Source organism: Chenopodium quinoa, unplaced genomic scaffold (assembly GCF_001683475.1).
Source record: "Chenopodium quinoa cultivar QQ74 unplaced genomic scaffold, ASM168347v1, whole genome shotgun sequence".
In the NCBI taxonomy this organism is placed as follows: Eukaryota; Viridiplantae; Streptophyta; class Magnoliopsida; order Caryophyllales; family Amaranthaceae; genus Chenopodium; species Chenopodium quinoa.
This window is the reverse complement of record NW_018742733.1, coordinates 3,640,524-3,668,505: the sequence shown is the minus strand read 5'-3', so window position 1 is coordinate 3,668,505 and position 27,982 is coordinate 3,640,524. Positions and strand designations below refer to the sequence as shown.

General features: G+C 34.9%; 4 protein-coding genes across 4 annotated transcripts; 2 read left to right on the top strand and 2 right to left on the bottom strand.

Moving 5' to 3' along the window:
- Positions 1-50: 50 nt before the first annotated feature.
- Positions 51-6,190, bottom strand: LOC110723903 (APO protein 4, mitochondrial-like). The gene is made up of 4 exons (XM_021903316.1): positions 5,997-6,190; positions 4,280-4,692; positions 2,781-3,644; positions 51-852 (listed from the first exon to the last, which is right to left on the bottom strand). The coding sequence occupies exons 2-3, from the start codon at positions 4,555-4,557 to the stop codon at positions 2,900-2,902; spliced, it is 1,023 nt and encodes a 340-aa protein (XP_021759008.1). The 5' UTR covers positions 4,558-4,692; positions 5,997-6,190; the 3' UTR covers positions 51-852; positions 2,781-2,899.
- A 1,277-nt stretch (positions 6,191-7,467) lies between these two features.
- On the top strand, positions 7,468-12,919 carry LOC110723902 (mitogen-activated protein kinase kinase 3-like). The gene is made up of 10 exons (XM_021903315.1): positions 7,468-7,782; positions 8,754-8,955; positions 9,045-9,299; positions 9,498-9,716; positions 9,832-9,969; positions 10,053-10,220; positions 10,469-10,582; positions 11,388-11,495; positions 12,063-12,157; positions 12,275-12,919. The coding sequence occupies exons 2-10, from the start codon at positions 8,854-8,856 to the stop codon at positions 12,642-12,644; spliced, it is 1,569 nt and encodes a 522-aa protein (XP_021759007.1). The 5' UTR covers positions 7,468-7,782; positions 8,754-8,853; the 3' UTR covers positions 12,645-12,919.
- Positions 12,920-13,053: 134 nt separating this feature from the next.
- LOC110723596 (denticleless protein homolog A-like) lies at positions 13,054-17,251 on the bottom strand. Its single transcript, XM_021902944.1, has 16 exons — positions 16,826-17,251; positions 16,607-16,737; positions 16,124-16,232; positions 15,938-16,002; positions 15,768-15,806; positions 15,248-15,344; positions 15,058-15,142; positions 14,910-14,973; positions 14,752-14,828; positions 14,578-14,659; positions 14,362-14,441; positions 14,195-14,279; positions 14,031-14,099; positions 13,876-13,943; positions 13,733-13,781; positions 13,054-13,649 (listed from the first exon to the last, which is right to left on the bottom strand). Exons 1-16 carry the CDS (start codon positions 16,890-16,892, stop codon positions 13,299-13,301), a joined length of 1,518 nt encoding a protein of 505 aa, XP_021758636.1. The 5' UTR covers positions 16,893-17,251; the 3' UTR covers positions 13,054-13,298.
- A 1,138-nt stretch (positions 17,252-18,389) lies between these two features.
- LOC110723901 (small ubiquitin-related modifier 1-like) lies at positions 18,390-26,729 on the top strand. Its single transcript, XM_021903314.1, has 3 exons — positions 18,390-18,592; positions 26,129-26,278; positions 26,391-26,729. Exons 1-3 carry the CDS (start codon positions 18,506-18,508, stop codon positions 26,457-26,459), a joined length of 306 nt encoding a protein of 101 aa, XP_021759006.1. The 5' UTR covers positions 18,390-18,505; the 3' UTR covers positions 26,460-26,729.
- Positions 26,730-27,982: the final 1,253 nt, after the last annotated feature.

Genomic DNA, 27,982 nt, shown 5'->3' with positions numbered 1-27,982 from the left:
TTACACTTATCTTAATTTGGATTTTTCAAGTGTTACTATTCTTTTTTCTCTTTTTTTTTTTTTTTTTTTTTTTTGACAACCTACTACTTTCACATTTTTTACGAAGATTATCATCTGTTTACTCCGTATCTCTACACTCATTGTTCTTTAGAACATGGCAATTATGGAAATACGTGGGTAAGAAGATATGAATTGGTAGCTTGTACTCAATTTGGTTTGTATAAGATTGCCAAAATGCATAGTTTGATGGGTAAGTTCCCAATTGTCGAAGGAGAAATTATACTAGTATTTACAAATTAGGCTTTGGTGCAAAACACGGCCACATCATGCAAGTTTGGTCAGTTTCATAGGCTCCATACGGCACCAAACCTTTCACCACAAGTTTATATCCAAATGATAGCGAGACTGCGAGAGTAATCTGACACATTAGACATGGATGAATATCTGCTTGTAACAATATCAACAAAGTCTTGCACCCATATGGTAGATTGGTAGGTGGTATTGGTAAACCAAATTTGGCATAATGTTCCTGCTTGTAAAGAGGCGCCTCGCTGTTCCTTTTATTATGCTCATTATCATAAATAAATAAATAAATAAAAAATCGCGGTCTTATTAAGATCATGATGAGATATTTCCAGCACCTTATTGTTTTAAAGGATAGTCAGCATAACTAAATACAATGCACAATGACAACTGACAAGTATCCAACTATCAACCCTTTGGAAGCTGCTTACTTAACAATTTCTTGAAGGAATCTCTTCACTTGACAATTTCTTGAGACTTGCACGGGCTTATAGTTGCGATGTATGAGCCGAGGAGTAATACACACTTGGCACCAGTGCACCACTGTACCTGAAACTCATCATCAGACAATGATAGATGCAAAGTCAGAGGGTAAACTATCAAAACTATCATCAAACCTGACACACAATAATTCCTTTTATAGCAACATCCAAATTTACTGAATTTGACAAGGTGAGCTCATGCTCGCTGCATTTCACAAGGAAGAATTGGTGACATAACTGTTACTGCCACCAAATTCCAACTACCAAGTTTCGAAAGGATGAAATTTGGCCTAACAGGATCACTACTCATTCAATTCTTTAATATAGAAAAAAAAAAAATCCCTGTCAAGGTCTGAAAACCATTATCCTTTGGAAGCCAAAGCAAGCCCTTAATTGATGAGGAAAAAGGAGAACAGAGAGGCCAAAAAATAATGTCAAACCCGGTGCATTTCAGGATTTTAGGGCACTAACCAACTGAATCATTGTAACATGCCTAAGAGAAGAAAATACTATTGACCAAATATCCTCTACAGGTCAAATTACATGTCCACAACATGCAGAGAGAGCAAGTAAATCAAAATCTCCAGTTACGTAGAGGGTAATGAATAGGAAAATCAGAAATTTTCTCCCTGAGTTACTTTAGCCCAGGTTCACAGGTTGGGTGTGTTATTTCTAAGACAATCAAAACTGTAAAAGCAAACAAAGTAAACTAGTAGAGCAAGAAAATTACATAACGGGATTTCAAGATTTCATTTAAAAAAAAAAAAAAAAGTTGAATCACATCACTAGTCATCAATCTTGAACATGATTTTGGTGGACAATTGGACATGCATCAGTCCAAGATCAGAATACACTTTAGTTACAATCAAACGGGAAATTCTTTTGATAAGATTTCTGCACACCTTAAATTAATTTTTACACTATATATTAAAGAGGGAGAGTGCAGAAGTCAGCTCCGGAGTACAGAAATCCCTACTACTACCTCCGTTAACAGTTATTTGCAACATATACTATAAATGGATGCTAACTATTATGTGCAACAAATGTTTTCTTTCCTATTTAGGTAATCATTTCTCCCTATCTCTCTCCTCATCACATGCACCCAACTTTTTCTCTCTCCATTTTATTCTCACAAACAAATTTTGCCTAGAAGTCCGCAAACACCCCCTTTGTTGCAAATAATAGTTAACGGAGGAAGTATTTAAATGTCTTGGTTTTTCCCCTAATTATATCATACTAGCACAATAATCTCTCGTTATTTATATTCCATTATACTTTTGTGTCACTGTGGTGAACTGATGACAGACTCGCATGGTATTATTTTTCTAGATACTAGCATTATCATGTAAAATTAATAATCTGACCTAAAAATTATAAATTTCAAAAACTATCACAAAAATCCTAGGATTTACCTTGGAGGTGGATCTTTTACATATTTCACATAATTTCTCCCCTCATATCAAGACAGAGATTAAGTGTTAAGAAAGCAAAGCTGAAGGAACAAGGAAGCTTGCTGATATTTATCTTTTGGGTGGAGCGACGAATAAGTAAATCTAACCTGCCACATATCAAGTGGTAAGAGATTTTTTATTTGACTTACCCGTCATAATTTATCTATCAGAAGACCAAATCGGCTATGGAAACAAAACCCAGGCGAATTTCAGCCTAAAAATCAAGAGGGGCCACATTTTTTGGACCAGAATAGACTAACTGGACTAGAAACTAACGCACATTAGTCCAATTCACAAGTCAAAATTGAAAATTTCAGCCAAAACCTGAACTATATCCTGGGCCAGAACTGATCAGCTCAAAAATTCAGCTAATCTGGATAAAAATAACAACACCAACCCCCCCCCCCCCCTTCTCTGCCACTTAAGATCCAAACTTTGGTGGGGTTTTCCAGTCCATTCATTTCAACAGGCGTACAAATGATAAAATCAAGTAAATATCTTAAACAAAATACTATTTACAATGAATTCGATCACAAGGACATACCAGACTGTCAAAAGCTTCTTTGGGGATGTAAGATCGTGCTAAAACAGAATTTGCTTGAGCTCAAAAACCATAGACAATGGCAAGTGAATGCAAAGCCAAGAGCAGTTAAAGATGTGCATTTAGCCAGAAGCCCTATGTGGAGGCGGCCCTTTTAAACCTTGAGCTTTCATCATACACAAATACTTGGGGGGTGGCACAGCACCAGCCTTCATGCAGAGATCTATTACAGCAGGTGCGTGTCCATAATAATTGCGGTCTTCATGCAAAAGTGCTGGAGGGTCTTGAGGCCGACGAAACCACACCATTTTAGGTGGTACCAAATCATCTACACCTGCCTTTTCCCAGAAATGATTACCTCGCCAATTCTGATACTTGAATACTCCACAAAGTCGGGCCTTATGGCCTGATGGCCCCACATGAACTTCTGAACAGTATTTGCAGACCTTAGCTGAATAGACTAACAAGAGCTTTTGCACACCATGTCTAAGAATTTCCCATGCGCTTAATGTTCGATTTCCTATGGCTTTCAGTTGATCTGCAGACAAGGAATCAGGTCCGCTCAAATCAAGATCTACATTAGGGTCAGACAAAGAGTTCAAAGATTGAATATCCAAATCATGAGGAATAGCTCCTGCCTGACAGCACAGTTCAACAACAGCAGGAACACGATCAAAATCAAATCTTTGCTGGTGCTTGATCACATCTTGGACCATGTTATCGAGATGGAATGTCTCCACGGGGACAAGTATATCATTTAAACTTGCCCTGATCCATTGATGAGCCTGATTCTTGTTCAATCGTCTGTGGCCATGGCACGAACGAATAAGGTGACCTGTCTCACCAACATATACTTCCGGACAGTACCTGAAAGAAGTTGCACCAATCAAAAGTAGAAAAGATAATGTTACTACAAAATCTGAAGTAGATAGTACCAAAAACAAAAAGTATTTGAAAACAGCGTTCAAGAAAGAATATTTTACTTGAATCTCATAACTCATCATAAAGGACAGTGATATAAAAGTTGCAAGACTTCACAAATACACAACAAACAAATGAGAAATTTTCTGAACCACTTTTGGACAATGCTGGATGAATTATTGGCATCCCCTGTTATACACCCATATATTTATGTTCCTATATAATTATTTCAAGAAAGTAAGTTTGACTTGAGTCTCTTAACTCAACAGAAAGGGGTTGCCAAAGATACATAAGCATCAAGAATTTAAGAGTACACAACAAACAAATGAGAGAATCGTCGAATCACTAATCTGCCAATGATAATTAAACTAATGGGATCACTTTAAGTTTTAACAGGCTTAACACATATGAATAAATGTTGAAACAGAAACCCAACAAGTGTGATTCTTTAGCTTTCTGTTTTTAAATATCAACAAGGAATTAAATGCAACACAACTAAGGGCAAATGAATCACTATGTTAATAAATAATTAGTAAAAAAAAAAAAAAAAAAAAAAAAAAAAAAAAAAAAAAAAAACCTACTTGCAGGCTCGTACTGGCAACACCTTGAGGAGTGCAGAGACACCGCAGATGACGGCAGATCGAGCTTGAAGAACTTCTTCTGCAATAGGAATCATGGATCGGATTGGATATCCACTAGACCTGTTTTCTATCCTCTGCTTTATCATTGGCCTCAGCTTATTCCAGTCAATCTTTGTATTATTAGCATACCATCTTCTTCCCATCACATTAGTCTCTACATTAGCTATCAACATTCCACTCAAGATTTTACACCAATTCTTATGCTTAATTAATGCCATGTCTTGAAATGATTGCTCCAAGGAATTAATTTTTCCAGAGTAATAGCTGAAGAAAAGTTTGCACAGTCTGGCTAACGAGCCGTAATGAGACTGCGAATTTAGGTCCACGAAACAGTCCAAACCTGGCCCAGACGTCTAATACAGTAATACATAAAAAAAATTGAGAGATATTCAAACTAGATGGAGACAGAGATCAGGTCAAATCTAAAAATCAGGCAAACAGATATCTATAAATTCGATCTAATGCAGTAACAATGTAAGATTTAGTGCCGAAAGAGATATATAGAGAAAAGAAATAGTGCAATTTAAATCAAAAGTAGGGAAAGTACTTAAAATTTGGAATGAGGATGCAAATTCATGAATCATCCAATACAATGTTCAGTTATGTAGTTCAATTGAAAAATTGAATTAAAACCAATTTCTTCATCTTCTACATACTAGCATTTCGCTATGAATAACTACTCTTATCTGATAATTATAAGTTCTAGTATGAAAGAAATCAAACTCATTACAATATGAAATCGAACCTCTACACACCCAACAAGGTAAAGCCCATTACACCTAAAAACACACCCATGAACTTGTGAAGATAAAAACACATATCACATCGAAACTCATTTGACATAAAACTACATACACCTTTTACATTAAATGTCTTAGGACGCATTGCAACTTGTATTTCACTCTAAAACTCATCACAACCTTTTAAACAAAGACTAACACTTGATACACCATACAATTTGAGGATAAATTCATTACACTTTCTTCACAGGAAAATCGATACACTAAAACACCTCCCAACATGCAATTCCATTACAATTTTTTACTTGATGTAAACACCCATATAAAAAAAGATACACCTTCAATGCCTCGCCTTTGCCAAACAACTCAACATCACAAAAAGAACATCCAATTCAGATATTCCCGTCAACCGATATCATATATCCACATCAACTGATATCAAATATCCACATCAACCCAGTCCCTGATCGAGGGCAAGAGGGGCAGATAAAAGTCCTTTTTTTTTTTTGAATGAATAGTTTGATTCTAACAATTGAAGGGTTACATAAACAAAAGTCAGCCAACAACACATTAGCAAAAAAACAACCAAAATTGTATCATTTATCTGAGTAGGCTCGAAAAATTACAGAATAGTATAGTATAACAACAGCAACAATCGAAACCATTATACAAGATTTTATCTCATGTACTCATCAACCATGATCTTCTCTTTGAATTCCCTTTTATGTAATGTTTTCTTGCTTAAGTATAAGGATAGCAAAATTCTAGCAACAAAATTGCTCGTTACAATCTTTCATAACTTGAAAAACTATAGCCAATAGTTCAATAATCCACCTTGGAAGAACCCTAAATTGACTATACTAACAATTAAATCAACGATTAACACTAGATTTTGAAATTGATATTCGATATTTTACCTCATAAGCAGCTTCAAGAGAAGAGAGAAAGTGCAATTCAATGGAGGAGTGAGAGGGGGGCGAAGTGCAGCGAATCAGCGCAGACGTTAACAGGACTATGGGAGGGCAAAGGGTAAACAATTAACTTGAAAAGCATTAGTTTGGTTTATTGTTTCAAACTTACGATTTGATTTTTTTTTTTTGGTTATACCGGTTTATCTTTTGGACTAGTCGGATTTAAGGCTCAGAACGGTTAGGTTTCATAACCTTCTCAATTGTTATTGTGGGGGGTTTCATAACTATTACGCTAACAACCAATTGATATTTACGATTTAGATTCAAATCAGCAATTTTAATATTCAATTTTGTTTCTTAAAAATTTAAAATCAAACTACAATAAAAAGTGTGTTTTCGTTACTTTATTATATCTGGACTTTTAAAACTTATCAGACCAATCTAAGATCACCAGGGGCACTCTATCTCATATTTTACTGTCATATTTTAGCATCTATAAGCAAAGGCAATATGTAATGTCATTTGTATTTTTGGCTGCTCTAACTTATCCTTGCTTCAAAATATGTACATTCACCGAATTATCTAGACACATATGAAATTTTGTGATTAAACTAATAACTATTTTTAAAATTTAAAATAATTAATATACTATATAGTACTGTAAAACTCCAAACCAAACCACACCAAACTATTTTTGTTTAGCTCGGTTGGACATGAAATATGGTTTAACTAGTATAGTACCCGGTGCATTGCACGATGGTGATAAGTAATTTTTCCATATTTATTTTATATATTGATGCCAAAATCAACTTCCATATTTTTAGTTTTAAACTTACCTAATTTTAAAATCTAGCAAATAAAAGGAAAGGCCAAAAAAAATTAAAAGGAAATTTTAATGAGAGTTTGACACATAGGACACTTTAAGGATTAGATAACATCAGCACGTTTTGTTTTAGTAATAGTTAATAGATAGATTTGCTTATTTAAGTCTTTAACCGTCTTTTGTGATTTTTTTTTTTTTTGTGTGTGTGTGTGTTCCACCTGGTTCACCCTTCGGGCTAATCCAAATTCGAGATCAGTTCTGAGTTGACACATTTTTTTTAAGTGTAAAATAAAAAACTTTTGTTTACACCCGATTTATAATAATAATAGTGTAAATCGAGTCGTATAAGGATAACTTTTAGCTAATTTTAGGATAAATTTTTGCCCTTTTTGGGTAACTTTAAACATGATATAATTTTTATATTAATAGACAACAAAAAAAAGTTTTATAAAGGTAATTTAATTACGTACAATCACTAATAATGGATTTTTAGTCAATTAATAAAATGTGATTCTTTACTAATAAAGCGTAGATAATTTTTATTTATATAATGGAATACGGAGTAACTTTAATTTATTTTAAGGATAACTTTTGTTCATTTTAAGGTAACTTTATAACGGATTTAATACAATTTTTTATTGTACATCTTTTTTTTTTTTTTTTTTTATTTTTTTTATTAAGTTTGTAGTGTAAAATTACTGTATCGTGGGCTTTGAGGAACTCAACTAGTCAACTATGTAAAGAAGACAATGTAGAGTTAAACTATAAATTGTCTAGTTTACCACATTACTGCCTTCACCAAATTAACTACTCCTCTTTTTCTTCAAAAAAAAAAAAAAATAAAAAAATTAACTACTCCTCTTTTAATCTGATCTATTACTCCCCCTATCGCCACCGTCTCCACCCCGGAATTTGACATACACTACTTCCACTTTTCAAGTTTCCGAGATTTCACTCATCAATCAAAAGGTAAATCTTTACCAATTTTTTCTAAAACCTAAAATTAATTCGCTATTCATCTTTTTAATCTCTAATTAATATGTTTCATATTCTCTGTATCATAAAATCTGCTATTTCTTACTATCAATTTGATTTTACCCTAATTTTGACGCTAGTTAGTTGATGAATTGATGTATAAAATTGAGTAGTTTTGCTTATTTGTTTTTATTTGTGTATTAGATGTCTCGGGTTTGGAATAATTCAGTTGCAATGATTTAAAGTCCGGAGATTTGGAGTGATTTTCTTCAAATGTGTTACCAATTACCACAGAAAATAAAAGAACACAAATAAAGAAGAAAGTTGTTTCATGTTCGACTGTATTGTATCATGCTACCTCCGTTAAATATTATTTGCAACAAACGAATATTTTATATCTCACAAATAATACCCTTTTGCAAATAATAGTTAACGGAGGCAGTAGTTGTAGATAACCGAGTTTTTTTTTTTTAAAAAAAAAGTTTTTTTTTTTTTTTTTGAGATGCAATATGTTGGATCAAATGATATCTTGACTAATGTAGAGATAAGTTGATGAATTAAGAACATCTTATGCTAGTAGTATGAAAGTGGAATGGAATAATTATAGGACCCGAGTTTTTCAGGCTCTGGTAGTTGGGTATACCCTCATCATTGGTGTTCCTCTACTCAAGTACTCTTCGAGATGTTGTGTATAGCGACTTATACCATTGGATTGAAAGTTTTCTCGCTTTGTGAGGCATCTTGTGCCTATGTGGCTCGCGAAAGAAGGGAAATTTTGTAGTGTATACTTAAGTTGGGTGTAGAGGGAAGGGATGTGTTATGTGTATACTTATTTGTCATTATGCATTGACCTATACTTCAATATTTGGTCAACTCGATTGAAGTTCTTATTCAATTTGGTGAATATGAAGTTTGTAACTGTACAGTTTATTGTCAATTTTCTTAATATAGTGGGTTGATTACAGGTGAGTGAGTAACACGGTAAGGGAGCACTTTGAAGTAGGATGCTTTGAGGAAGTATTTATTATTCCCTTGCATCTAATATATCTGTGAAGCAATTCAGATATGGCTGCGCTTGAGGCCCTGAAAAAGAAGCTTACTCCATTATTTGATGCCGAGAAAGGTTTTTCGTGTGAAACCACCCTTGAATGTGGTGATTCCGACATGGTAAAACTTCCTATCCCTAAAGTTAACAAGAAGGTGTAGTCATGTATAGATTGTTTCAGTATTTTAATATGCTATTGTGTTCTTTGCAGCTCTCAGATGGTGGAACCATTAACTTATTGAGCAGATCATATGGAGTTTACAACTTTAATGAGCTAGGATTACAAAAATGCTCTTCGTCTCCAGTAGATGAAAGCAGTCCTAGTGAAAAGACATATCGGATTGCATCCCGTGAGATGAGAGTTTTTGGAGCTATAGGCAGTGGTGCAAGTAGTATTGTTCAGAGAGCTATACACATTCCCACTCATAGAATCATTGCATTGAAGAAGATTAATATTTTTGAGAAGGTGAGTTTTCTTTCTTCTTATGGCTTATCATCATTACTTAATTTATCGGTTCATCACTAGATGATAAGTGACACTTTAAATTTTTACTTATATCTTTCTCTTTTGTTCTTGGTGTTATTCTAATGATCGTTTGAACTTTATTTTATATGAAGTTTTTTGGTGTGATATGTAAAATTAATATCATATTGTGTCACTCAGGAGAAACGACAGCAGCTCCTCACCGAGATCAGGACACTGTGTGAAGCACCTTGTTCTGAGGGACTAGTAGAATTCTATGGGGCATTTTATATTCCCGACTCTGGACAAATTAGTATTGCTTTGGAGTACATGAATGGTGGATCTCTTGCAGATATCATAAGGGTTCAGAAGTTTATACCAGAACCTCTTCTTTCATCTATTGTCCAAAAGCTTCTATTGGTAATTTGTTCTTTTTTTCTTCTTTCACTTAATTGTACCTAACTTGTTTATGGTGATGTGATGTGGTTTGTTCTATTTCACTTAAGATTCCTATATTCTGTATTTTTCCTTCAAGGGATTAAGCTACTTGCACGGAGTTCGACATTTGGTGCATAGAGACATTAAGCCAGCCAATTTGCTTATCGACCTCAAGGGAGAGCCAAAGATAACAGATTTTGGTATAAGTGCTGGACTGGAGAATTCTATGGCAATGGTTAGTTCCTATTACTAGATAGGATGAATTTACTTAAGATATTATCGCTTCACCTATTTGATTCATGAATATTTATGTTTCAGTGTGCAACCTTTATTGGAACTGTCACATATATGTCTCCAGAGAGAATTCGTAATGAGTCATATTCATATCCAGCTGATATTTGGAGCCTTGGTCTTGCACTTTTTGAGTGTGGTACAGGAGAGTTTCCTTACATAGCAAATGATGGACCCGTTAGTCTCATGCTACAGGTTATTTTTATTCTTCTTTCTAATCTTATGTTTATTCTCCCTCTATTCTTTTTTAATTTATTTTTTTATTCATTTTTATTTTTGATTATATGCTGGTCTCCTACTTGAATACTTTTTGAAGCAATTTATATTGTTCTCTTTTATAATTTAGGTTGTTTATAATTGCCTTGGCTTTGTCAACTCCATCCTTGTTATAGTGGAGGGGCTCCCTTGTTTTTAACAATATTAATTAACTTTAATTTGTACAGATCTTGGATGATCCTTCTCCCTCACCATCCAAGGAAAAATTCTCGTCAGAATTTTGCTCATTTATTGATGCTTGTCTACAAAAGGATCCCGAGGCACGGCCCACAGCAGAACAGGTGAGTTATATGTCACTTGTGTGATGCTTGCAATAGGATTAGGCCTTTATATCACATATTATGTGCTTATGTGCCAATTAAGTAAGGTTTTCCCTTTGTATGGACTTGCACACGCTTATGCTTGTTGGTGACTTTTGGTTGGACTTGACTCGCCATGACAATTATAATTGTTGGGACTTGGATAGTTTGCTAGTGGAGGAAAAGAGTTTTTACTGTAATCTTTCATTGATGTGCATTTAATTTTTCATTACAAAATGAGCCCATAAGACACTAACTGTTATCTTGTTGACCATGCTTATATCAAGTGTTCAAGTGACAAAGCCCTCTATAAAGTCTATTCTAGAAAGGTGCCAAAAATATACAATGCTTCATGGAATTTTCAGTCTGGATACTCTAGAAATGGCCTTTTTACCGCATGGGGTGTGAATATGTGATTACATAGTATGAAGTATTATATTTTCCATACATAAATCGATAAATATCCTTTTATCGAATTTTGGTTGGATCATCTTATTGGTCCTTCTAATATGCCCAATTAGCGTTTTGCACACTTGGTTCTCACTCCTAGCTGGCCTATAATTCTTAGTGAAACTTGTTATAAAAAGTTCTTGCAGGGACAAACATGTCTCTGTTGTGAGCCTTGGATTTGTGAGCTACCCTGGGCCTTGGCTTGTTACTTGAATGTTGAGACTACAACCTGTGACTTATAGGCATCTGAGTTTATCAGTGTCATTTCTCTTGGATGTCATTTCAGGATTGAGTAAAATGATCTATGGTTTGAAATTTATATTTTGCTTTTGTGCAGCTTCTTTCACATCCATTTATTACAAAGTTCACGGATTCTCAAGTTGACTTAGCAGCTTTTGTTCAAAGGGTTTTCGATCCTGTGCAGAAGTTGAAGGATTTGGCTGATGTAAGCTTCTCATTCTTGTGTACCTTTGTTTACCTTTTAAAGTAATAATATTTTGGATGGTTGAAATATGATTTAAATACATGAAAAATATGAACTTTTCTTTCGTACAATTTATATACTCTAGGAACTGCTGCTGAATGGTCACTTTTGAAGTTATGATTAGTTTCTAGGGTTAGTGTTGTTTCTTTATAGTCCAAAGTCTTTTAACCAGTCTAGTTATGAGATTTTAGTTTTAAAACGTAAACTTCAATAAAGAATATTAAAATTCTGAATTGTTATCGTTTATTCACCTGTGTTGTTTGTATTAGAATGTTTTTTGGGTGTAGAGAGAGCGCAAGGGCTATGATGTAGATGGATTTGACCTCGGGTCTTGGGTACCATTCCCCCAAGACTTGAACAATTTAACTAACCTAGCCAGTGGCTCCACTGTCTGTACTAGAATTTGCAAATGCATGAGTTGCTATTGAAGCTTGAGAGCTGACAGCTTGATGCAACTTGAGCTGAGAACATATAGTCAACTTATAGCTCATGTATTTGTTCTCAATTTCCAAAATTTTGTTTATGCAGATGCTTAGTATCCACTATTACTTGCTCTTCGATGGACCTGATGATGAAGAGTGGCAACATGTGAAGTCGCTTTACAGTGAAGAATCTGTTTTCAGGTTTGTATGTTTCTTTCCTTTATTACTTATTAGACAAAATAAAATAAACAATTTGAGAAGAAAGCTTTCTCATGTTCAAGTGCATTGTAGATATAACAGTTCTTTTCATTTTGCCAGTTTTTCTGGGGTGCAATATGTAGGATCAAATGATATCTTCACAAAATTGTCGGATGTACGGAGAACCCTAGCAGGCAAATGGCCTCCTGAGAAGCTCATCCACGTTGTAGAGAAACTGCAGTGTCGTGCTCATGGTAGAGGTGGAGTTGCAATTCGTGTATCTGGATCATTGATTGTTGGAAACCAGTTTATTATATGTGGTGACGGTATGCAAGTAGAGGGCTTGCCAAATTTTAGAGATCTCGACATTGATCTATCAAGCAAACAAATGGGAACATTTAAAGAGCAATTTATCATTGAAGCAGGAGATGCCATTGGATGTTACTATATTACTAGTCAAGAGCTTTACATCATGTCATCGGACAGCTAAGATTGCTACATGCCTTTTTTTAGTTACGAGGCTAGTGTATTCCTCTAGAGTTATAATTCTTAAGTTGACAAGCACTCTTAAGTTAGAAGTGTGTAACTTGTAAATCCAATTTGTATAGTGATACTAGCTAGCACTGCAGCCTAGCATCAATTATACTGTAATTGAAATTGTAGATATATATAAGCTGATTTAATACAGAGAATAATGTATGTATAACATTGCTTTGTAATTTTAACAAAAATTATCATTTTTTAGTTCCAAATCAAGTCAGTCCTATTATCTCAAGTTTGTTTAGTTGTTTGCTCTATTTACAAAATTAATATTACACCTTAATTTGTAACCCAAAATTGTGAGGAACACTCTTTAATCAATAATTAATACTTCATAATAATCTTTTAGCTCTATAAATTTTATTAGAATAGTCTGCTTGTATATAACATGTGAAAGAAACAGCTACACGGCTACACTTGTATCATTTTTCCTTAAGAATGAAGATCATCCAAGAACAGTACCATCAAGCTTTAAAATACAAAAAATTTGAGAAAAAAGGTGGGGAAAACAGCTAATGGTCTGTGGATGGTGTAAGAATCAGCAAGGAGTATATTAAACATATGAAGAAAGACCTGTACATTTCTACAAAGTACAAACAGTTGCTTAACACACGACAAAGTAATCTCGGATTGTTCTTTTTTTCAAGGAAGATGGAGGACTTAAAACAGAAGAAGGGCTCCTCGATGCAGATTCAGGAGTTTTATCAAAGGCTTCATTCAAGTTAACTCCTGGAAGTAATCCATCTCTAAGGAGCTTGTTGGGTATGGTTTCTGGAGTCTTAAACTCGACTATGCTTTGATCTTGTATTACTTCTTTATGACTTGTTCTACACGGGCTTTCCTTCTGCAGAGAAGCCTCATGGCAGTCAGTTTTAGATACTGCCATCACTCTCCTCCGAACAGCAGTTGTTCTAGGTGACAGATAATTTCTATTTTGTACATTCCAAAAGCAAACCTAGGAAGCAAGGAAATAATTAATATCATAAAGTGGGGGCAAAAAACTGTAAACTGCTTTTAAACTGTAATGTTATAACTTACTGTGAAGTCATCTGAAGCCGTGGCAATCTTCCCTGGTTCTTGTAGGCACCTGTGGCATACAATTGAATGCTTGGATGAGTTTCTATTTGTTGCTTGATAGTATGATATTGGCATTGACAATTACATATATGTTAAAAACATACCAATCGACTGCAGTGACTTCTTTTTCATGGCTTGTCAATGAAATGGGATCTTGATGAGGATCATCTACCTGATTTCAACAAATTTTGAGTAAAGTACTTTACCAAAAAGGCTAGATGAATCACTATTTTTGCTATATTGAAAAGTGAATACAAACCTGCCAAATGTAGGCATTTCCGTCTCCAGATCCACTCAGTATGTGAGATGCATCTGGACTGATGCTTGACTGCAACCACACAAAACCAGAACCAAATTAGAACGATCAAAGCATTTATACATACAGTTTCATGTATTTGAACATGCAAAGACCGGTTGTTTTACCTTTATAAAAAATGATCCTATTTGGCAGCCTGTGAAGGAGCTGATAGGACCTTTTTCTGGTTGGAGAACATTATACAAATATATTCTGAAACAAAGAAATACAAAAATCAAATTAAGGGAAAATCGAAGGCATAATCTGACATTATGCTTAATTGTCTTAAAGGTACCTATTATCTGTACAAGATGCAGAAAGCAGCACTCCGTTAAGATCTTGGGATAGGCTAGTTATGCCATGTTGTCTCCCATTCTGTAAAGATATCAAACGACTCATAGAATTGAGGCTATGTACAAAGGACTGGATATAGCAGAATAAGATAAATATAGTCTTGCTGATAAGAACAATATATACTTGTGGGATTGGAAAAAGAACAATATATACTAACCGTGTTTGTCATGGACTCATGAAGTGGACTAGCTTGAGCAGCTGGAACTCGAAGATTTCTTGTGTCCCAGAACTTTACAACACTGAAATTGAATTATGACAATGTCAAACTAATACAGATCGAGACTTTTAAGAGTATTGGCATAGGTCTGATTCGGAGTAATATCTGCAGTACCTGTCTACTGCCCCTGCTGTGGCAATTGAGACTCCATCTCTGAGATAAAGAACTGATGTTACAGTCATTGAAGCTGCCTGAAAGCATGAGATGTCAATTATACTGATACAATTATAAGGAATTTTCTAATTATTATTTTTGCTGAAAAGGTTACTTACCTTACTTTTTATGAACCGCTTACGTTTAGCAGAGGTATGAGCCCCAGTAACCTGTTCAGTTGACCTTTAACAAAGCAATTAAACCACTTATCAGATAAAAGCTTTTGATTTCAGATATTATGATTCAAAAGAACTGTCATTCACTTACATTATACCGTCTCTCCCTTGGCAAGGGTTACACCTCAAGTCCCATAGCGCAAAGGATCCATCTCTTGATCCAGATACAACAAGATCTGTCAGGTTGTAAAGTAACCAACACAGAAATATTAAATATTGTACACCTCTTAAACACACACTAATAGTTGAGGCAGAAGGACCATATAAACCTATATCCTTACCAGAATTTGTAGGATGGCAAGAGACAGATTTAACACTGCCTACATGGCCTCTTAACATTCCATAACATTTCTTTTGCTCAACATCCCATAACTTGATCTGGCAAGAAAAAGGATAACACCCATAAACAAATTTTCAATCAGAACAGTCTACTCTTTCTTGGTAATGCGCAACAGTTCAATTGTGCTTACACTCATTTTCGTTAACTATGGGAAATTGGGAATGGCTCAATCATTTGAACATTTTGTGCTAACAAGCCAAGAGTTTGGAACATTTAGGTTACATATACTTATATACAGACCAGCCCCTATGGCTGATGTTTGATAACAATCAGTGTATTGGCTCATAATATAGCAAGCTAAAATTGTTGAAGAACCATGAATGTGCTAAGTAGGTTGTTATAAAGGACAGAAGAAAGACCGGCTTGACTTAAACGTTCCCTAAAAACACCTAGTAGGCTAATTCCCTGCTCTACCACACCAAAATATTGCTAATAATGTGTTGAAAGTTTTAGTAGCTTACAGTATGGTCAGCTGAAGCTGTCAGAACTCTAGTGTCATCCTGCAATGAACAATTGCATCACAATACAAAATCATTTAGTCTTCATAGTTTTTTGAACAAATAACATCACCAAAAACCAAAACACATTGTAGTACAAATGTGCCAAGGTCAATTGAGAAAAGGGGGGTCACCTTAGTCCAGCAGATATCATAAACAGAATTATCATGAGCAACCCAGCTCGAAACAATCGCTTTCTCTGCATTGATCAAACGAAAGCACAACAATAAACCTCATTAGCTCATCAAACGGATTCATCATAAAAACCCCAAATCAAAATTGATTGTGAAGCAGACAATAATTTTTTTTTTTTCAGAAACCTGCATTTTCTTGGTGGGTTGCTGAAGGTTTAAGCTTCAAACGAGTATTGATTAAGTTCACATAACCTTCTTCATCTGTAACACCCAGAATATGGGCATTCCTAATTGTCTGCATAGATAACAAATTTAAATATTCAGCAAAAAAATAACACACACCCACAATTAAATCAATAAAATGAGCTAATCCCACATAAATATTTGTCAAAAATTAAATAATTTTCCAGAAAATGGGCATTTCTAATTGTCTGCAAAATATCAATATGAACAATGAACAGATAGATTACACCCACTATAAAAACAAACAAATCACAATTAATAATTGACAAAAATCAAGCTTCATTTTCTGTTAAAGTTAAACTAAATCTACAATATTTTATAAAATGAACAAATCAAGCTTACTCACTATAAAAATCAATAAACCCCAAATAAAAATTAGCAAGAAAAATCAGAAATTTAAACAAATAATAAGAAATTAGAGGTAACCTTAGCAAATGAGACCGACATCGGCGGAGTAGGAACGCCATCATGTGAGCTCTCTACACCTCTGCTACAGCTGGGTTCATCGCTTCGATCATCTAATGAGGTATTATAAACAAATAATGGTCGTTTTCTTCCTGAAAAAATCAGATCAAACATTTAAGATTTCAAAATAAACCCAGAAAATTGAGAATTAATAAATGAAGAAGAGGGATTGTATCACACCTTTGAACCCATGAAGCTCTCTTGATTTAATATCATGTAGGATTGAGTAGGAATTATAGATCTCCATTGTTATTGAGGTTTAGAGAGAAGAGAAGAGAGATGAAGAAAGAGAGGAGAGAAAAAAGTTGGAGAATTGGGAATTTTGCAGTGTTTTAAGTGGTTTTGAGTAGGGTGGCGGGAGGAGAGAAGAGCGGGAATATTTTCGAAATTTGATGTTTTGGTGGTCTGACCGCCAATCTGTCCCTCTTTACTTCTTTGACGTGTTAATTTTTGTTTTTGTTTTATGACTTTTATCTAAAAAAATGGTAAGAACAACCTTGAGGTCCTTGAGTCCTTGACTAAATTTCAAGTTTCAACCTTTCAATTTTGAGGCTTCACGGTTTTAAAATTACTAGTATTTACGGATTAGATATTTTAAAGTTTCAAGTCAAATATAGTTGAAGAAGTGAAGAATGACAGAATTCCTACTCCTAATGGCTACTCCATACCACTTCGATTTGGCAAGATTTGACCGTGTTAGTGATAGTAACTCAATAGTCACTACTCCTTCGATTTAGATTGTTTCAAATAACATATAAATTAAACATTTTTTTTAATTGTTGTCTAATCATATTTTGTTCGCTAAATTCCCCTAATATGCGACATTTGCATGTGTTTTCCTCTTTATCTCTGTCCTTATTGCCTTGGTTCTTTATTGTTATTCTCTATTTCTCTCCTAAATTTCTAATCTTAAATTTCATGTCTTACTTTGTTACTGCAATATTAAAGGAACGGAGAAAGTTTAGGAAGAATTTAAAATGTTGCAATTATTTTCAAACAAGAGTTACTCATAGATTTCGATATTTTAAACGAGCCGATATTTTGAAAATTAAATCTATATAGCGATGCATTTATCTTAGGATCAAAGTTGTATCATAGTGGAAACCTAATAAAATTGGTCCTAACAAAATATAGCTCAAAAACAAATGTTCTTGTATAAAATGGTTTTCCATGCCTTTTGTGCATTCTACATCATGTCGTGTTTTTTCTATATTGCATCGTGCCCCATATGTGCTCACCTCCCCCCACATGCCAGCCCTTCCAATCTTAAGTTCATCTTATTTCAACTTATACGAAATGTTAAAATATAACCTAAGACAAGTTCAAATAAATTACTGTACACAGTAATACGAGTATAGAGTATCAATAGACATAATAATATGAAATACTTCGGTATAAAATAATCGAATGAACTATACAAAGCCATACCAATTGCTAAATAGTTTACCAACCAAGCAAAGCTTGTTGGAGTTAGTGGAAAACTCACCTTATCACTTTGAGCTCACATATTCGAGCCCCAATAACTACATTATGATTGGGAGTAGTAGGATTCTCTTACCTCCCTCCTCTACCCCGCCACCCCGGCACAACTATCAAGCATTGACCTACGAAGGTGGATCGACTAAACTAAACGTGTAAAAGTGTTCAATAGCCCAAGATACAATTAAAGGGTCCAATTAGTCCGATAATGGGCCTAAAAACTAAGTCGGTGAAATAGAGATAGAAAATTATAATTTTTGAATAGGATTTGATTTAATTGGATCACTCAAAGCAGCAGGTGAGAGGCGCTTCAGTTGCTTACTTTAAGCAGCGTACCATTCAAGCTCTTGTTTATTCCTCTGTAATTTTCGAAGAACAAAAATGTCAACTCCTCCTAATCAAGCTCAGGAAGAAGATAAGAAGCCTGGCGATCAATCTGCTCATATCAACCTCAAAGTCAAAGGCCAGGTTTTCAATTTATTTTGGTTTTAATTGATTTGTTTTTTTTAGGGTTCATAATTTATTTCAATTTTGGTTTTGTTGTCGTTTTAATTGTTTATTTTGATGTATTTTATGTTATTTAGCTAGAATTCTGAGTTTGAAAACTTAATATGTTAGTCTGCTATTTTTCTGTGTAGTTGTTTTGCTGTAATTTGTGAGTGTGTTAATTAGTGTGTGGAATTAAGAATGATTTAAATTATTGGAACATTAATATATTTGGAGATAATTAGGTTATATGATTTGTAATTGGTTAATTATATGAGTTTTAATTTGAAATTTAGTTTGAATTTCAGGAACTATTGGTAATTTCCTGCTCAGTTTAATGCAGATTGACTACTAAATTGTGAATATTACAGATGTGGTGAATATTGATTTTGTTGAATAGGGATTAATTGGCAGCTTTAGGAAGTTTGTGGTTTTGATTTTTGATATATGAATTGCCTGGTTGTAAGACTTGTATTTTGTTACGTTTTTTTGGAGGAGTATGTTATAAAGTATGCAATTGACTCATTAACTCTCTTTAAGATTTAAACTAAATAAATCTGCTCTGAAGTGGTGCCGATGTTGCGTGAAACGTTTAGCATAGGAAGTAAAGAGTAAATCATATGCTTGCTAAGAGAGTATAAGGAGTGAGTGCGAAAACGCTTTGCTACTTAGAGAATGTGGAATTGTAATTATTAGTTTATAACTATGTTTTGAGGAATCGTAGGGGAATTATCAATTTATTAGTGATTGTAATGACAAGTCTTTTGTCTATGAGATATGTTATTTGGTTAGGGGTAGGGTGTTCTCATTACTTTTGGCCGGTGGAATCTTAGGTAATAATGGTAATTGAAACGTCTAGTTGTACACACTAATTTTTACCCTTGCGAAGAGTGAAGGAGTGGGATCGTGGAGGAATTAAGTGAGGGAGAGGGAGACCGAAAATGACTTGGTTGGAAGGAGTTAGGAAGGATATGAAGTATATGGATTTGCATGAGGAGGAGGCATTGGATCGTAAGGGATGGAGGAGAAGGATCTTTGTCGATGATTATACGAAATAATCAAATTTGGTTCATATAGCCGACCCAACTTATGGAATTAAGGCTTTGATTGATTGGGAAGGGGGGTTTGTGTATATTCATTAGTCTTATGTACGCATTGTATATGGTAACTTGGTAAGACTTGATTCTGCCTTTAGATGGCTCTGCTCACATTAATATGTCATCGGCTCAAATTTGGTCACGTCTGGATGTTTTTATATGACTAAGAAAGTTTCAGACGTTAAGGCAAAGTTGAAATCTGTATGTTTTATACACTTGTTTGAGATTCGCAGTTCAACATTGTAAAAGTGACACTTTTTAAGACCCAAGACTGAAGTGAGGAGTACGCGTAATACAAAGAAGATAAAGATGTATATTGCTCATGATAACGCGCTTATCTCATTTAAGGGTTTAACTAAATACTGTTTTCTTTCAAATACTTGCAACACCTTGTCTATACTGTATCCTTAATATTCCTTATGCAAGCGACGTTTGACAGATTATAAATTCTTGGTGCTATATGATTTGAGGAGCTAATGAATTTGATCCATAAGCTTTTGAGGCAGTTTATAATATTAATCCTGGGCACCGTGCCGTGCCGGGCCGCCGCGGGCCGTGCCTGGCGGGCCACGGGTGGTTCGTGCCGTGCCGGTCGTGCCGGCGGGCCCTGGATTTCGTGCCGTGCCGTGCCGGCCATTTTCACAGGCCAGCCCACGGCACGGCACGGCCCTCGTGCCTGGCGGGCTCGTGCCGTGCCGGCCACGTGCCGGCTGGCCTGCGCGGGCTGGTGCAGTTTTCATTTTTTTTTTTTTTTTTTTTTTTTTTTAATGACAACATTATAAATTAATAAGTTTATAATGTATATAAGTTATAAAATTATAATTATAAGTTTTATAAGGTAACTTATAAGTTTATAACTTATAAGTTATAAGTTATTAAGTTATGAATTTTATAATTATAAGTTGAATATTTATGTTTTATAATTTGTATATTCAATATTTATATTTATATATTTACTTTATACTATTACTTTAAAATTTAATGTTTATGATTTATTAGTAATTGGTATAATTTTTTTTTTTTTAATATGAATTTACAAATTGTAACAAAACGGGGAAAAAAGGCAAATTGGACTTTGGATGTGAATAATGCGTACTTTATATTATTATTACTTGAGTTGAGAAAATTGTACAATGATAACAATGATAAAAATCATACAATGATGGTATTAAACAAAAATTGGAAAATGATAAAATTGATATTTTTAAAATCGTACAATATACAATAATTGTCTATTCTTCTTCTCCTTCTTCTTGCTCGTCTTCGTCTTCGTCTTCGTCTTCGTCTTCGTCTTCGTCTTCGCCTTCGCCTTCAAGGTCATCGGCTAGTTGCATAGATTGGGAACTAGCCGAACCCGAACCGGAAGCGGAGGTTCCTTCTTCGTTGTCGTTGTGGTCGTAAGAACGGTCTTGTGAGCGATTTTCCGCATCCAACCAATCTTTGAAACACACGCACATTTCTAGTGTTTCGGGTTTTAGACTTGTTCTTCTATCGTCTAAAACCCTTCCGGATGCGCTGAAAGCTCGTTCGGAGGCGACGGAGGAAACTTGGATATCAAGAATGTCTCGTGCCATTGCCGCCAAAGTTGGATGCTTCGAGCTTTGTTGTTTCCACCATGCAAGGAGGTCGAGGCTGTTTATCTCATCGTCGTCCATGCCTTTGGTGAAGTCGTAACTCAGGTACATCTGCAACTCCGAGACGTCGCTTTGCGTTCTCCTGATTGATGAATCACCTGAAAACCTTGAAATCAAGTTAGTAGCTTGTGAAAATAAATGTTTGGCCTTCTTACTTACGTTTTTGGATGGTTGGGAAGGCCCTGAGCGAGGAACGGTGCCATATTTGGCTTCATAGACTCTATATAAAGCAAAAAACTGATCCTTCACATTAGTCTTATAGTTTTCTACATCATCGTCAAGAAACATGCATTGAAAGTAAATGTCAACTAACATAAATGTGTTTTCATACTTTTGCCTAGGATCTAATATGGAAGCAAAAATATAAATCAAAGGAATCTCACTATAATATTTACGCCACTTTTTTTCCATTGCTGGAAGATACTGATCATAATCACTTTGATCGCGATGATCAGCGAAAAGTTGGGCGAGTAAGCATGCATTAGAAAGGAAGTTTTGAGCACAAGGATTGTAAACAGTAGAAAAACAATATGTCATGTTATATAATAACTGTAAAAATTGCATATATCTTTCACAGTTTTTCCAATCATCATCATACAAAGCATTTTGTGGAAATTTTTGGTTGTAAAATAATGTTAACGGGCCCTTGTACTCAATTGCCTTTGTTAACATGTCATAGGTGGAATTCCACCTAGTTGGGCAATCGGTTCTAATTTTTATTACCCTTATCTTTTGTTGTTTTAGAAAACTCTTCCATTCTTGGTATCTCATGTTAGAGCTATTAATAGACATAATAGCATCTCTGATTTTGCTGTAGTATGGGCCAATTGCCCGAACTCCATCCTGTACACATAAGTTAAGTACATGGCAAACACATCTAGTATGAAGAGCTTCACCGTCTAATAGTACATCGGTTAAGTTTTGTTTGATAAGATTAGCTGTGTATGTCATAGAGGTTGCATTATCAAAAGTCATAGACATCATTTTATCTCGAAGGTTGTATTCGTCTATTGCTTGCATTAAATGGTGAGCAATGTTAATGCCGGTGTGTGGGTATTCCAGCATTTTGAAATGTATTATTCTTTTTTGTAACATCCATTGATCATCTACCCAATGGCAAGTCACACATAAATATTGATATTTATAACCACTATCCCAAGAATCGGCTGTTAAAGATACTCTACAGTTAAGGTTAGTCAATTCGGCTTGTAACCGGACTTTGTACTCTAGGAAATTTTTCATTGCGGCGGAACGAACGGTTTTCCTAGAGATTCTTTTATGTTGGGGTTGTAGTGCTTTGTTAATGTAGGTGTTGAATGCGTCACTTTCCGAGAAAAGAAAAGGTTGTTCGGCGTGTACTATCATTTTTCCTAGTTCATCCCTATCCCTCTCATAGTTGTATGTAAAGCCGTATGGATGGAATTGGGAAATTTTGGGCTGGGTTGGATCACTAGCTGGTTTTGCACAAGCTTTCATGTGTCTAGATAAGTGTCCCGTCCCGTTTTTGGTAACTGTCGTGAATACACTATTACATGTTTTACATTTTGCCCATTGTTCACCATCTTTACTTAGGACAAAATAACGCCATACCTCACTCCTTCGGTTTTTCAAAAGTAGCATCTCAGTTTCGGTTAACCATTCATGATGTGTGTGATGGTTAGTAGTGAGACTAGTGGGAGTGGCAGCAGAAGGGGTAGAACCGGAGGGAATTCGGGTACTTTCTTGGCTACCTTGGCTAGAACAATAGTTTTGTTGATTACCGATATAATTAGGTGGAAATTGGTATGGTGGTAGTGGAAATTGGTTTAGTGGTGGTGCTGGAAATCCCGACGTATTATATGGCTCATAGCCCGGGGGGAAGTAAATGGGGTCATTGGTTTGACTCGTAATTTGGGGGCTCGTTGTATTTGGTGGTTCCCTAGAACTACTACTACGGATAAGTCGGCCTTTCCCCCTAGACCTAGATGATGGGTTGTTCGATGCCATAATTAACAATTAATTTTTTAATAAAAAGTGGTTAACTATAATAATAATAATTAATAACAACAATTTTAACAATAAAAATATCAATAATATTAATTAATAACAACAACTATAACAATAACAATAACAACAAAAATAAATAATAACAACAATTGTAACAATAATAATAATTAATAACAACAATTATAACAACAACAATAACAATTAACAACAATAATAATTAAACAAGATTATTCTAATAATAACAATAAAACAATAATAAATTTAAGATTAGTTTAGATCTTACAACCGTGCTTCAACGCTCCACTAATTACGATTACGAACTTTTTAATTTTTTCCGATATTAGGAAAATAATTAGAGAATTTAAGAGAATAATTAGAGAATTTAAGAAAATAAGGATTATTAGAGATTTAGAGAATATAAGAGATAAGAAGAAGAGATTGTGATTTTGTGATTTGGGAATGAAATGGAGGTGAGTATTTATAGAATTTTTGGCAAAAAACTAGCCGTTTTATAGCCGTTGGCCCGCGGGCCGTGCCTACGGGCCGTGCCTGTGGGCCGTGCCTGCGGGTCGTGCCTGCGGGCCAGCACGGCGGGCCATGCCCGTGCTCGTGCCGGGCCGTGCCTGGGAATTCTCAACCGTGTCCGTGGCACGGCCCGTGGCACGGAAGTTGAACTTCGTGCCGTGCCGTGCTTGACTTCGGGTCGTGCCGGGCGGCACGCGGGCCAACCCGGCCCGTGCCCAGGTTTAGTTTATATCAGTCTTTGTCAAGAAAATATGTTAATGGGAACGGAAGTCCTGTCTCTTTCAGCTTTGTGGTGTGTAATATTAATGCCTGGCACTTGTGGCGGTGGTGGGGTTGTGAACCAGGTGAAACTCATTAGTGCATATTATGTGCTGTAAGATATTTTATTTTTTTATGATTCTAAGAACGTAGTATGGGCAATTTTGAAGTATGTCATAGTTTGTACAGCCTTTTGATAAATGCATAATATACTATAATTTTAGTCCCTAATGTTAGTCCAATGGCCGCTTTATATTGGTTATTTTATGATTTTATTTACTTTTATTATTTTAGATTTTATTTTATTCATTATTTTATTTTATAGTTATTTTTATCATAATTGATACTTAATTTTATGTTGTGTGTTTGTGGTAGGAAGAAAAATATTCGCAAGCACTACGAGCCCAATAGCAAAGCAGACTAGCAAATATAAAAAAAAGGGGAAGAAGAAAAAGGCACGTGACTTAGCAACATTAAACAATAAGAAAGCAAAGATAAGAAAGCAGCAACAAATAAAGTAAAGAAAGGAGCGTGAAAACCAAAGATACCCCAAAATCTTATTAAGGTTCATCTTCAACAATATCATCCGAAATTCAAGCAAATAGAAGATGAATTTCCATCTTAAATTTTATCTTTCCAACCTAGAAAATCAGGGGAGGCCGTTGTTTTTGGCTATAAAAACCCCAAAACAATCATCTCAGAGGACACACAACTTAGCCAATAATTATACAAAGAGTACGAGAGTTCGAGTGAGTCCGTAATTGGGCAATTGGTGAAGAGAAGATAGCCATTGGAGGGCAGCTTAGTCTCGAATCCAAGGTAGAACAAGAACGAAGGTGAATCGCGGGGTCGAAGCCGGGTTTATTCGGGTGTTCTTCAGAGTATATTTTATAAGTCTTCTTCTGAACTTATTTGTTCAATACTACTGATTTATTTGATGTTCTTTGCTAAATTGATGAAGTACTTTTATTGGATTATTGATATTATAATTGATTCTTGATAGTATTATTTTTTCGATTTAATGGGTATTTGAAATTTGCTCGTTCTTGATTATTAAATTTGCAATTTGACATTGATTGTTATCTATCATGTTATTAGTTGTGAATTATTGTTATCTATATGATTTGGCTTAGTTTGAATTCTATAGTGAAGTAGTATCTAATTTTTATCAAGTCTGCGATTATGGTTTGGTTTAAATCAGAGGGCATTTTCAATCTAATTATTCTAAGCATTTATGTGATTAGTTTAATTAGGACTAATGAGGTCTCCTAGTTGTTAATGCTTCCGTATCTAACTCATGCAAGTTGCGAAATATTTGTGTTAATTAGATCGGTTTAGAGTCAATTTCGGCTTAGTCCAAATTTGGTTTCAAGTAAGGGAGATAGGGAGTCTTTGTTACTATAGTCTCTACGATTAGTCTAATCGTTAAATTGAGTATTTTGCAGAGTCGGTCAATTGTTGTTATCAATAGTTTAGTATGAGTAGTGCCGAAGTGGAATTGGTTAGTTGTGTCGTCAATAGTAGTTTATTAGTTTAGTTCCGTATTAGTTTTATTAGTTTAGTATTATCTAAAACAAACCCCCCCATTCTATGTACATATGTGAATAAATGTATAGTATGTAAGTTTCCGTAATATATCTAGTTAAACCTTGATTAAAGAGTTAAAAGTCTCCTCGTGGAATCGACCCTTGCTTACCCTTTTACTAGGTTGTTAATATTTTTGAAGGTTAAGTTAGGAAAATAAATATTTAATTTTATACGGTAAACGACTCGTATCACCTTTCCTTTCCATATATGATTAGCTTCATGTTATTGTCGCGGATTGAGATAAATTGTGGTATTAATTTCATTGAATGATCTCATTTTGTTATGTTGAGTGAATCTCTTTTTGTTATAGTTAGATTTTATATGTCCAATCTAAAGCAGTCCTGTATGGACTAATCACTGCATCATGCAATAGTATTGCATCATGTTTTGTTTTAAAAGCTGCCTGATTCCATATATAATTCTTTTTCCAGGATGGCAATGAAGTTTTCTTCCGAATCAAGAGGTCCACCCAACTGAAGAAGCTCATGAATGCATATTGTGACCGACAGTCAGTAGAGTTTGACTCTATTGCTTTCCTGTTTGATGGACGTCGACTACGTGCAGATCAGACTCCGGATGAGGTATGTTCCCTTATGCTGCTTTCTCTCTGCAGATTATCTTTTTGTTGCAATAGATCCTTTCATGTCTCTACTTGTCACTTTATAACCTCATTTTTGCACATAACTTGCACAGTTGGAAATGGAAGATGGTGATGAGATAGATGCTATGCTTCATCAGACTGGAGGCACTCTTGTTTTCTAGAGGATATACTAAGACACTTCGGTAGGATGAAGTAGGCTTCCGTGTATTGTTTTGTTTCATTGGATAGGCCATGGCATGGTACAGTAACTATATAGTCTAAAGTCTAAACCAATCGGCTATGTAACTTCAGTGAAATTATGTTCTTTACCATTAGCTTATAGTACTAATCTGTGTGGATGGTTAACAAGATTGCAAGAAGACAGCTTGTAATTTGTAAGCATAGCAAGTTTGAGATTAATTTTATGTCTGTACTCTATACATTGTTATCAATTGGTTGCAGGATAACCCCTCCTCTCCCCCCCCCCCCTCCTATTTCTGTAAAATTAAATGTTGAAGTATGAAATATCCAACATCTTAATCAAAGTAGGGTAAGTCAATCTTAAGATTGAGAGGTGTTCACAAATTGAACCTTGAACCAAATTATGTCATTGTGTTTTGTGTCTTCCCAAATCGTCAATTTGATTAATCCTTTACACCGGCGACAACCACAACCAATTCTCTTCCCCCTACCTCACTAGTTCTTTTCCTGTTATTCCTTGAGGCTGTTGTAGGTCAGTAATGTTGCTGGGAGGGGCAACCATAAAGGGTAGGGTAAGAATAATAAGCACCAAGTTAACTATCTTGTAATTTTTTTATTTCAAGATCTCGTCGCTAAGAGTCCATAATCTTCCAAAACTAATCGCAACATTATAAAAAAAAACATTGATAAGTATATTAATCAACATAGGTTCTTAAAATGGATTATCAAATTTGCCTACATCATTGGATTCATCGCCTTTAAATGCGATAGTGAATCCAACCAAGATTTTTCATTCTATAATAGTAAATCCAAACCCTACAACGTACATTAACTCAAGAAATCCCAATCGGTATAGTAATCAACTTAATACCGAGTATCAATTTTATATACATCATCGCCTCTAAACATGATAACAATGAACTCACGCAATAATTTTCATTTCTTAGGGCAAATCTCAACTCTGTCACACATAATAACGAAGAAATCTCGATAAGTATAGCAATCAACACATGTACTCAAAATCGAGTATCAAATTTGTCTATATCATAGCCTCTAAACACGATAACATTGAATCCAACCAAAAAAATTTCATTATCTCAGCATAAATCAAAACTTTGCAACATACATTAACCAATAACCAAGAAATCCCGATAAGTATAATAATCAACGTAGGTGCTTAAAACCGATTATCAAATTTGTCTACATCATCGCCTCTAAACACGATAACACCGAGTTCAACCAAGATTTTTCATTCTCTTAGTGTAAATCAAAACTCTGCTTCATACATTAACCAAGAATTCCCGATAAGTAATCAACACTAATTCTTAATACTAAGTGCCAAATTTGTCTACACCATCGCCTCTAAAACACGATAACTCGAAATTCAACCAAGATCTTCCATTATCTCAGTGTAAATCAAAATTCTACACACAGAATAACCAAGAACTCCCGATAAGTACAGTAATCAACACATCTACTTTAAACCAAGTATCAAATTTGTCTG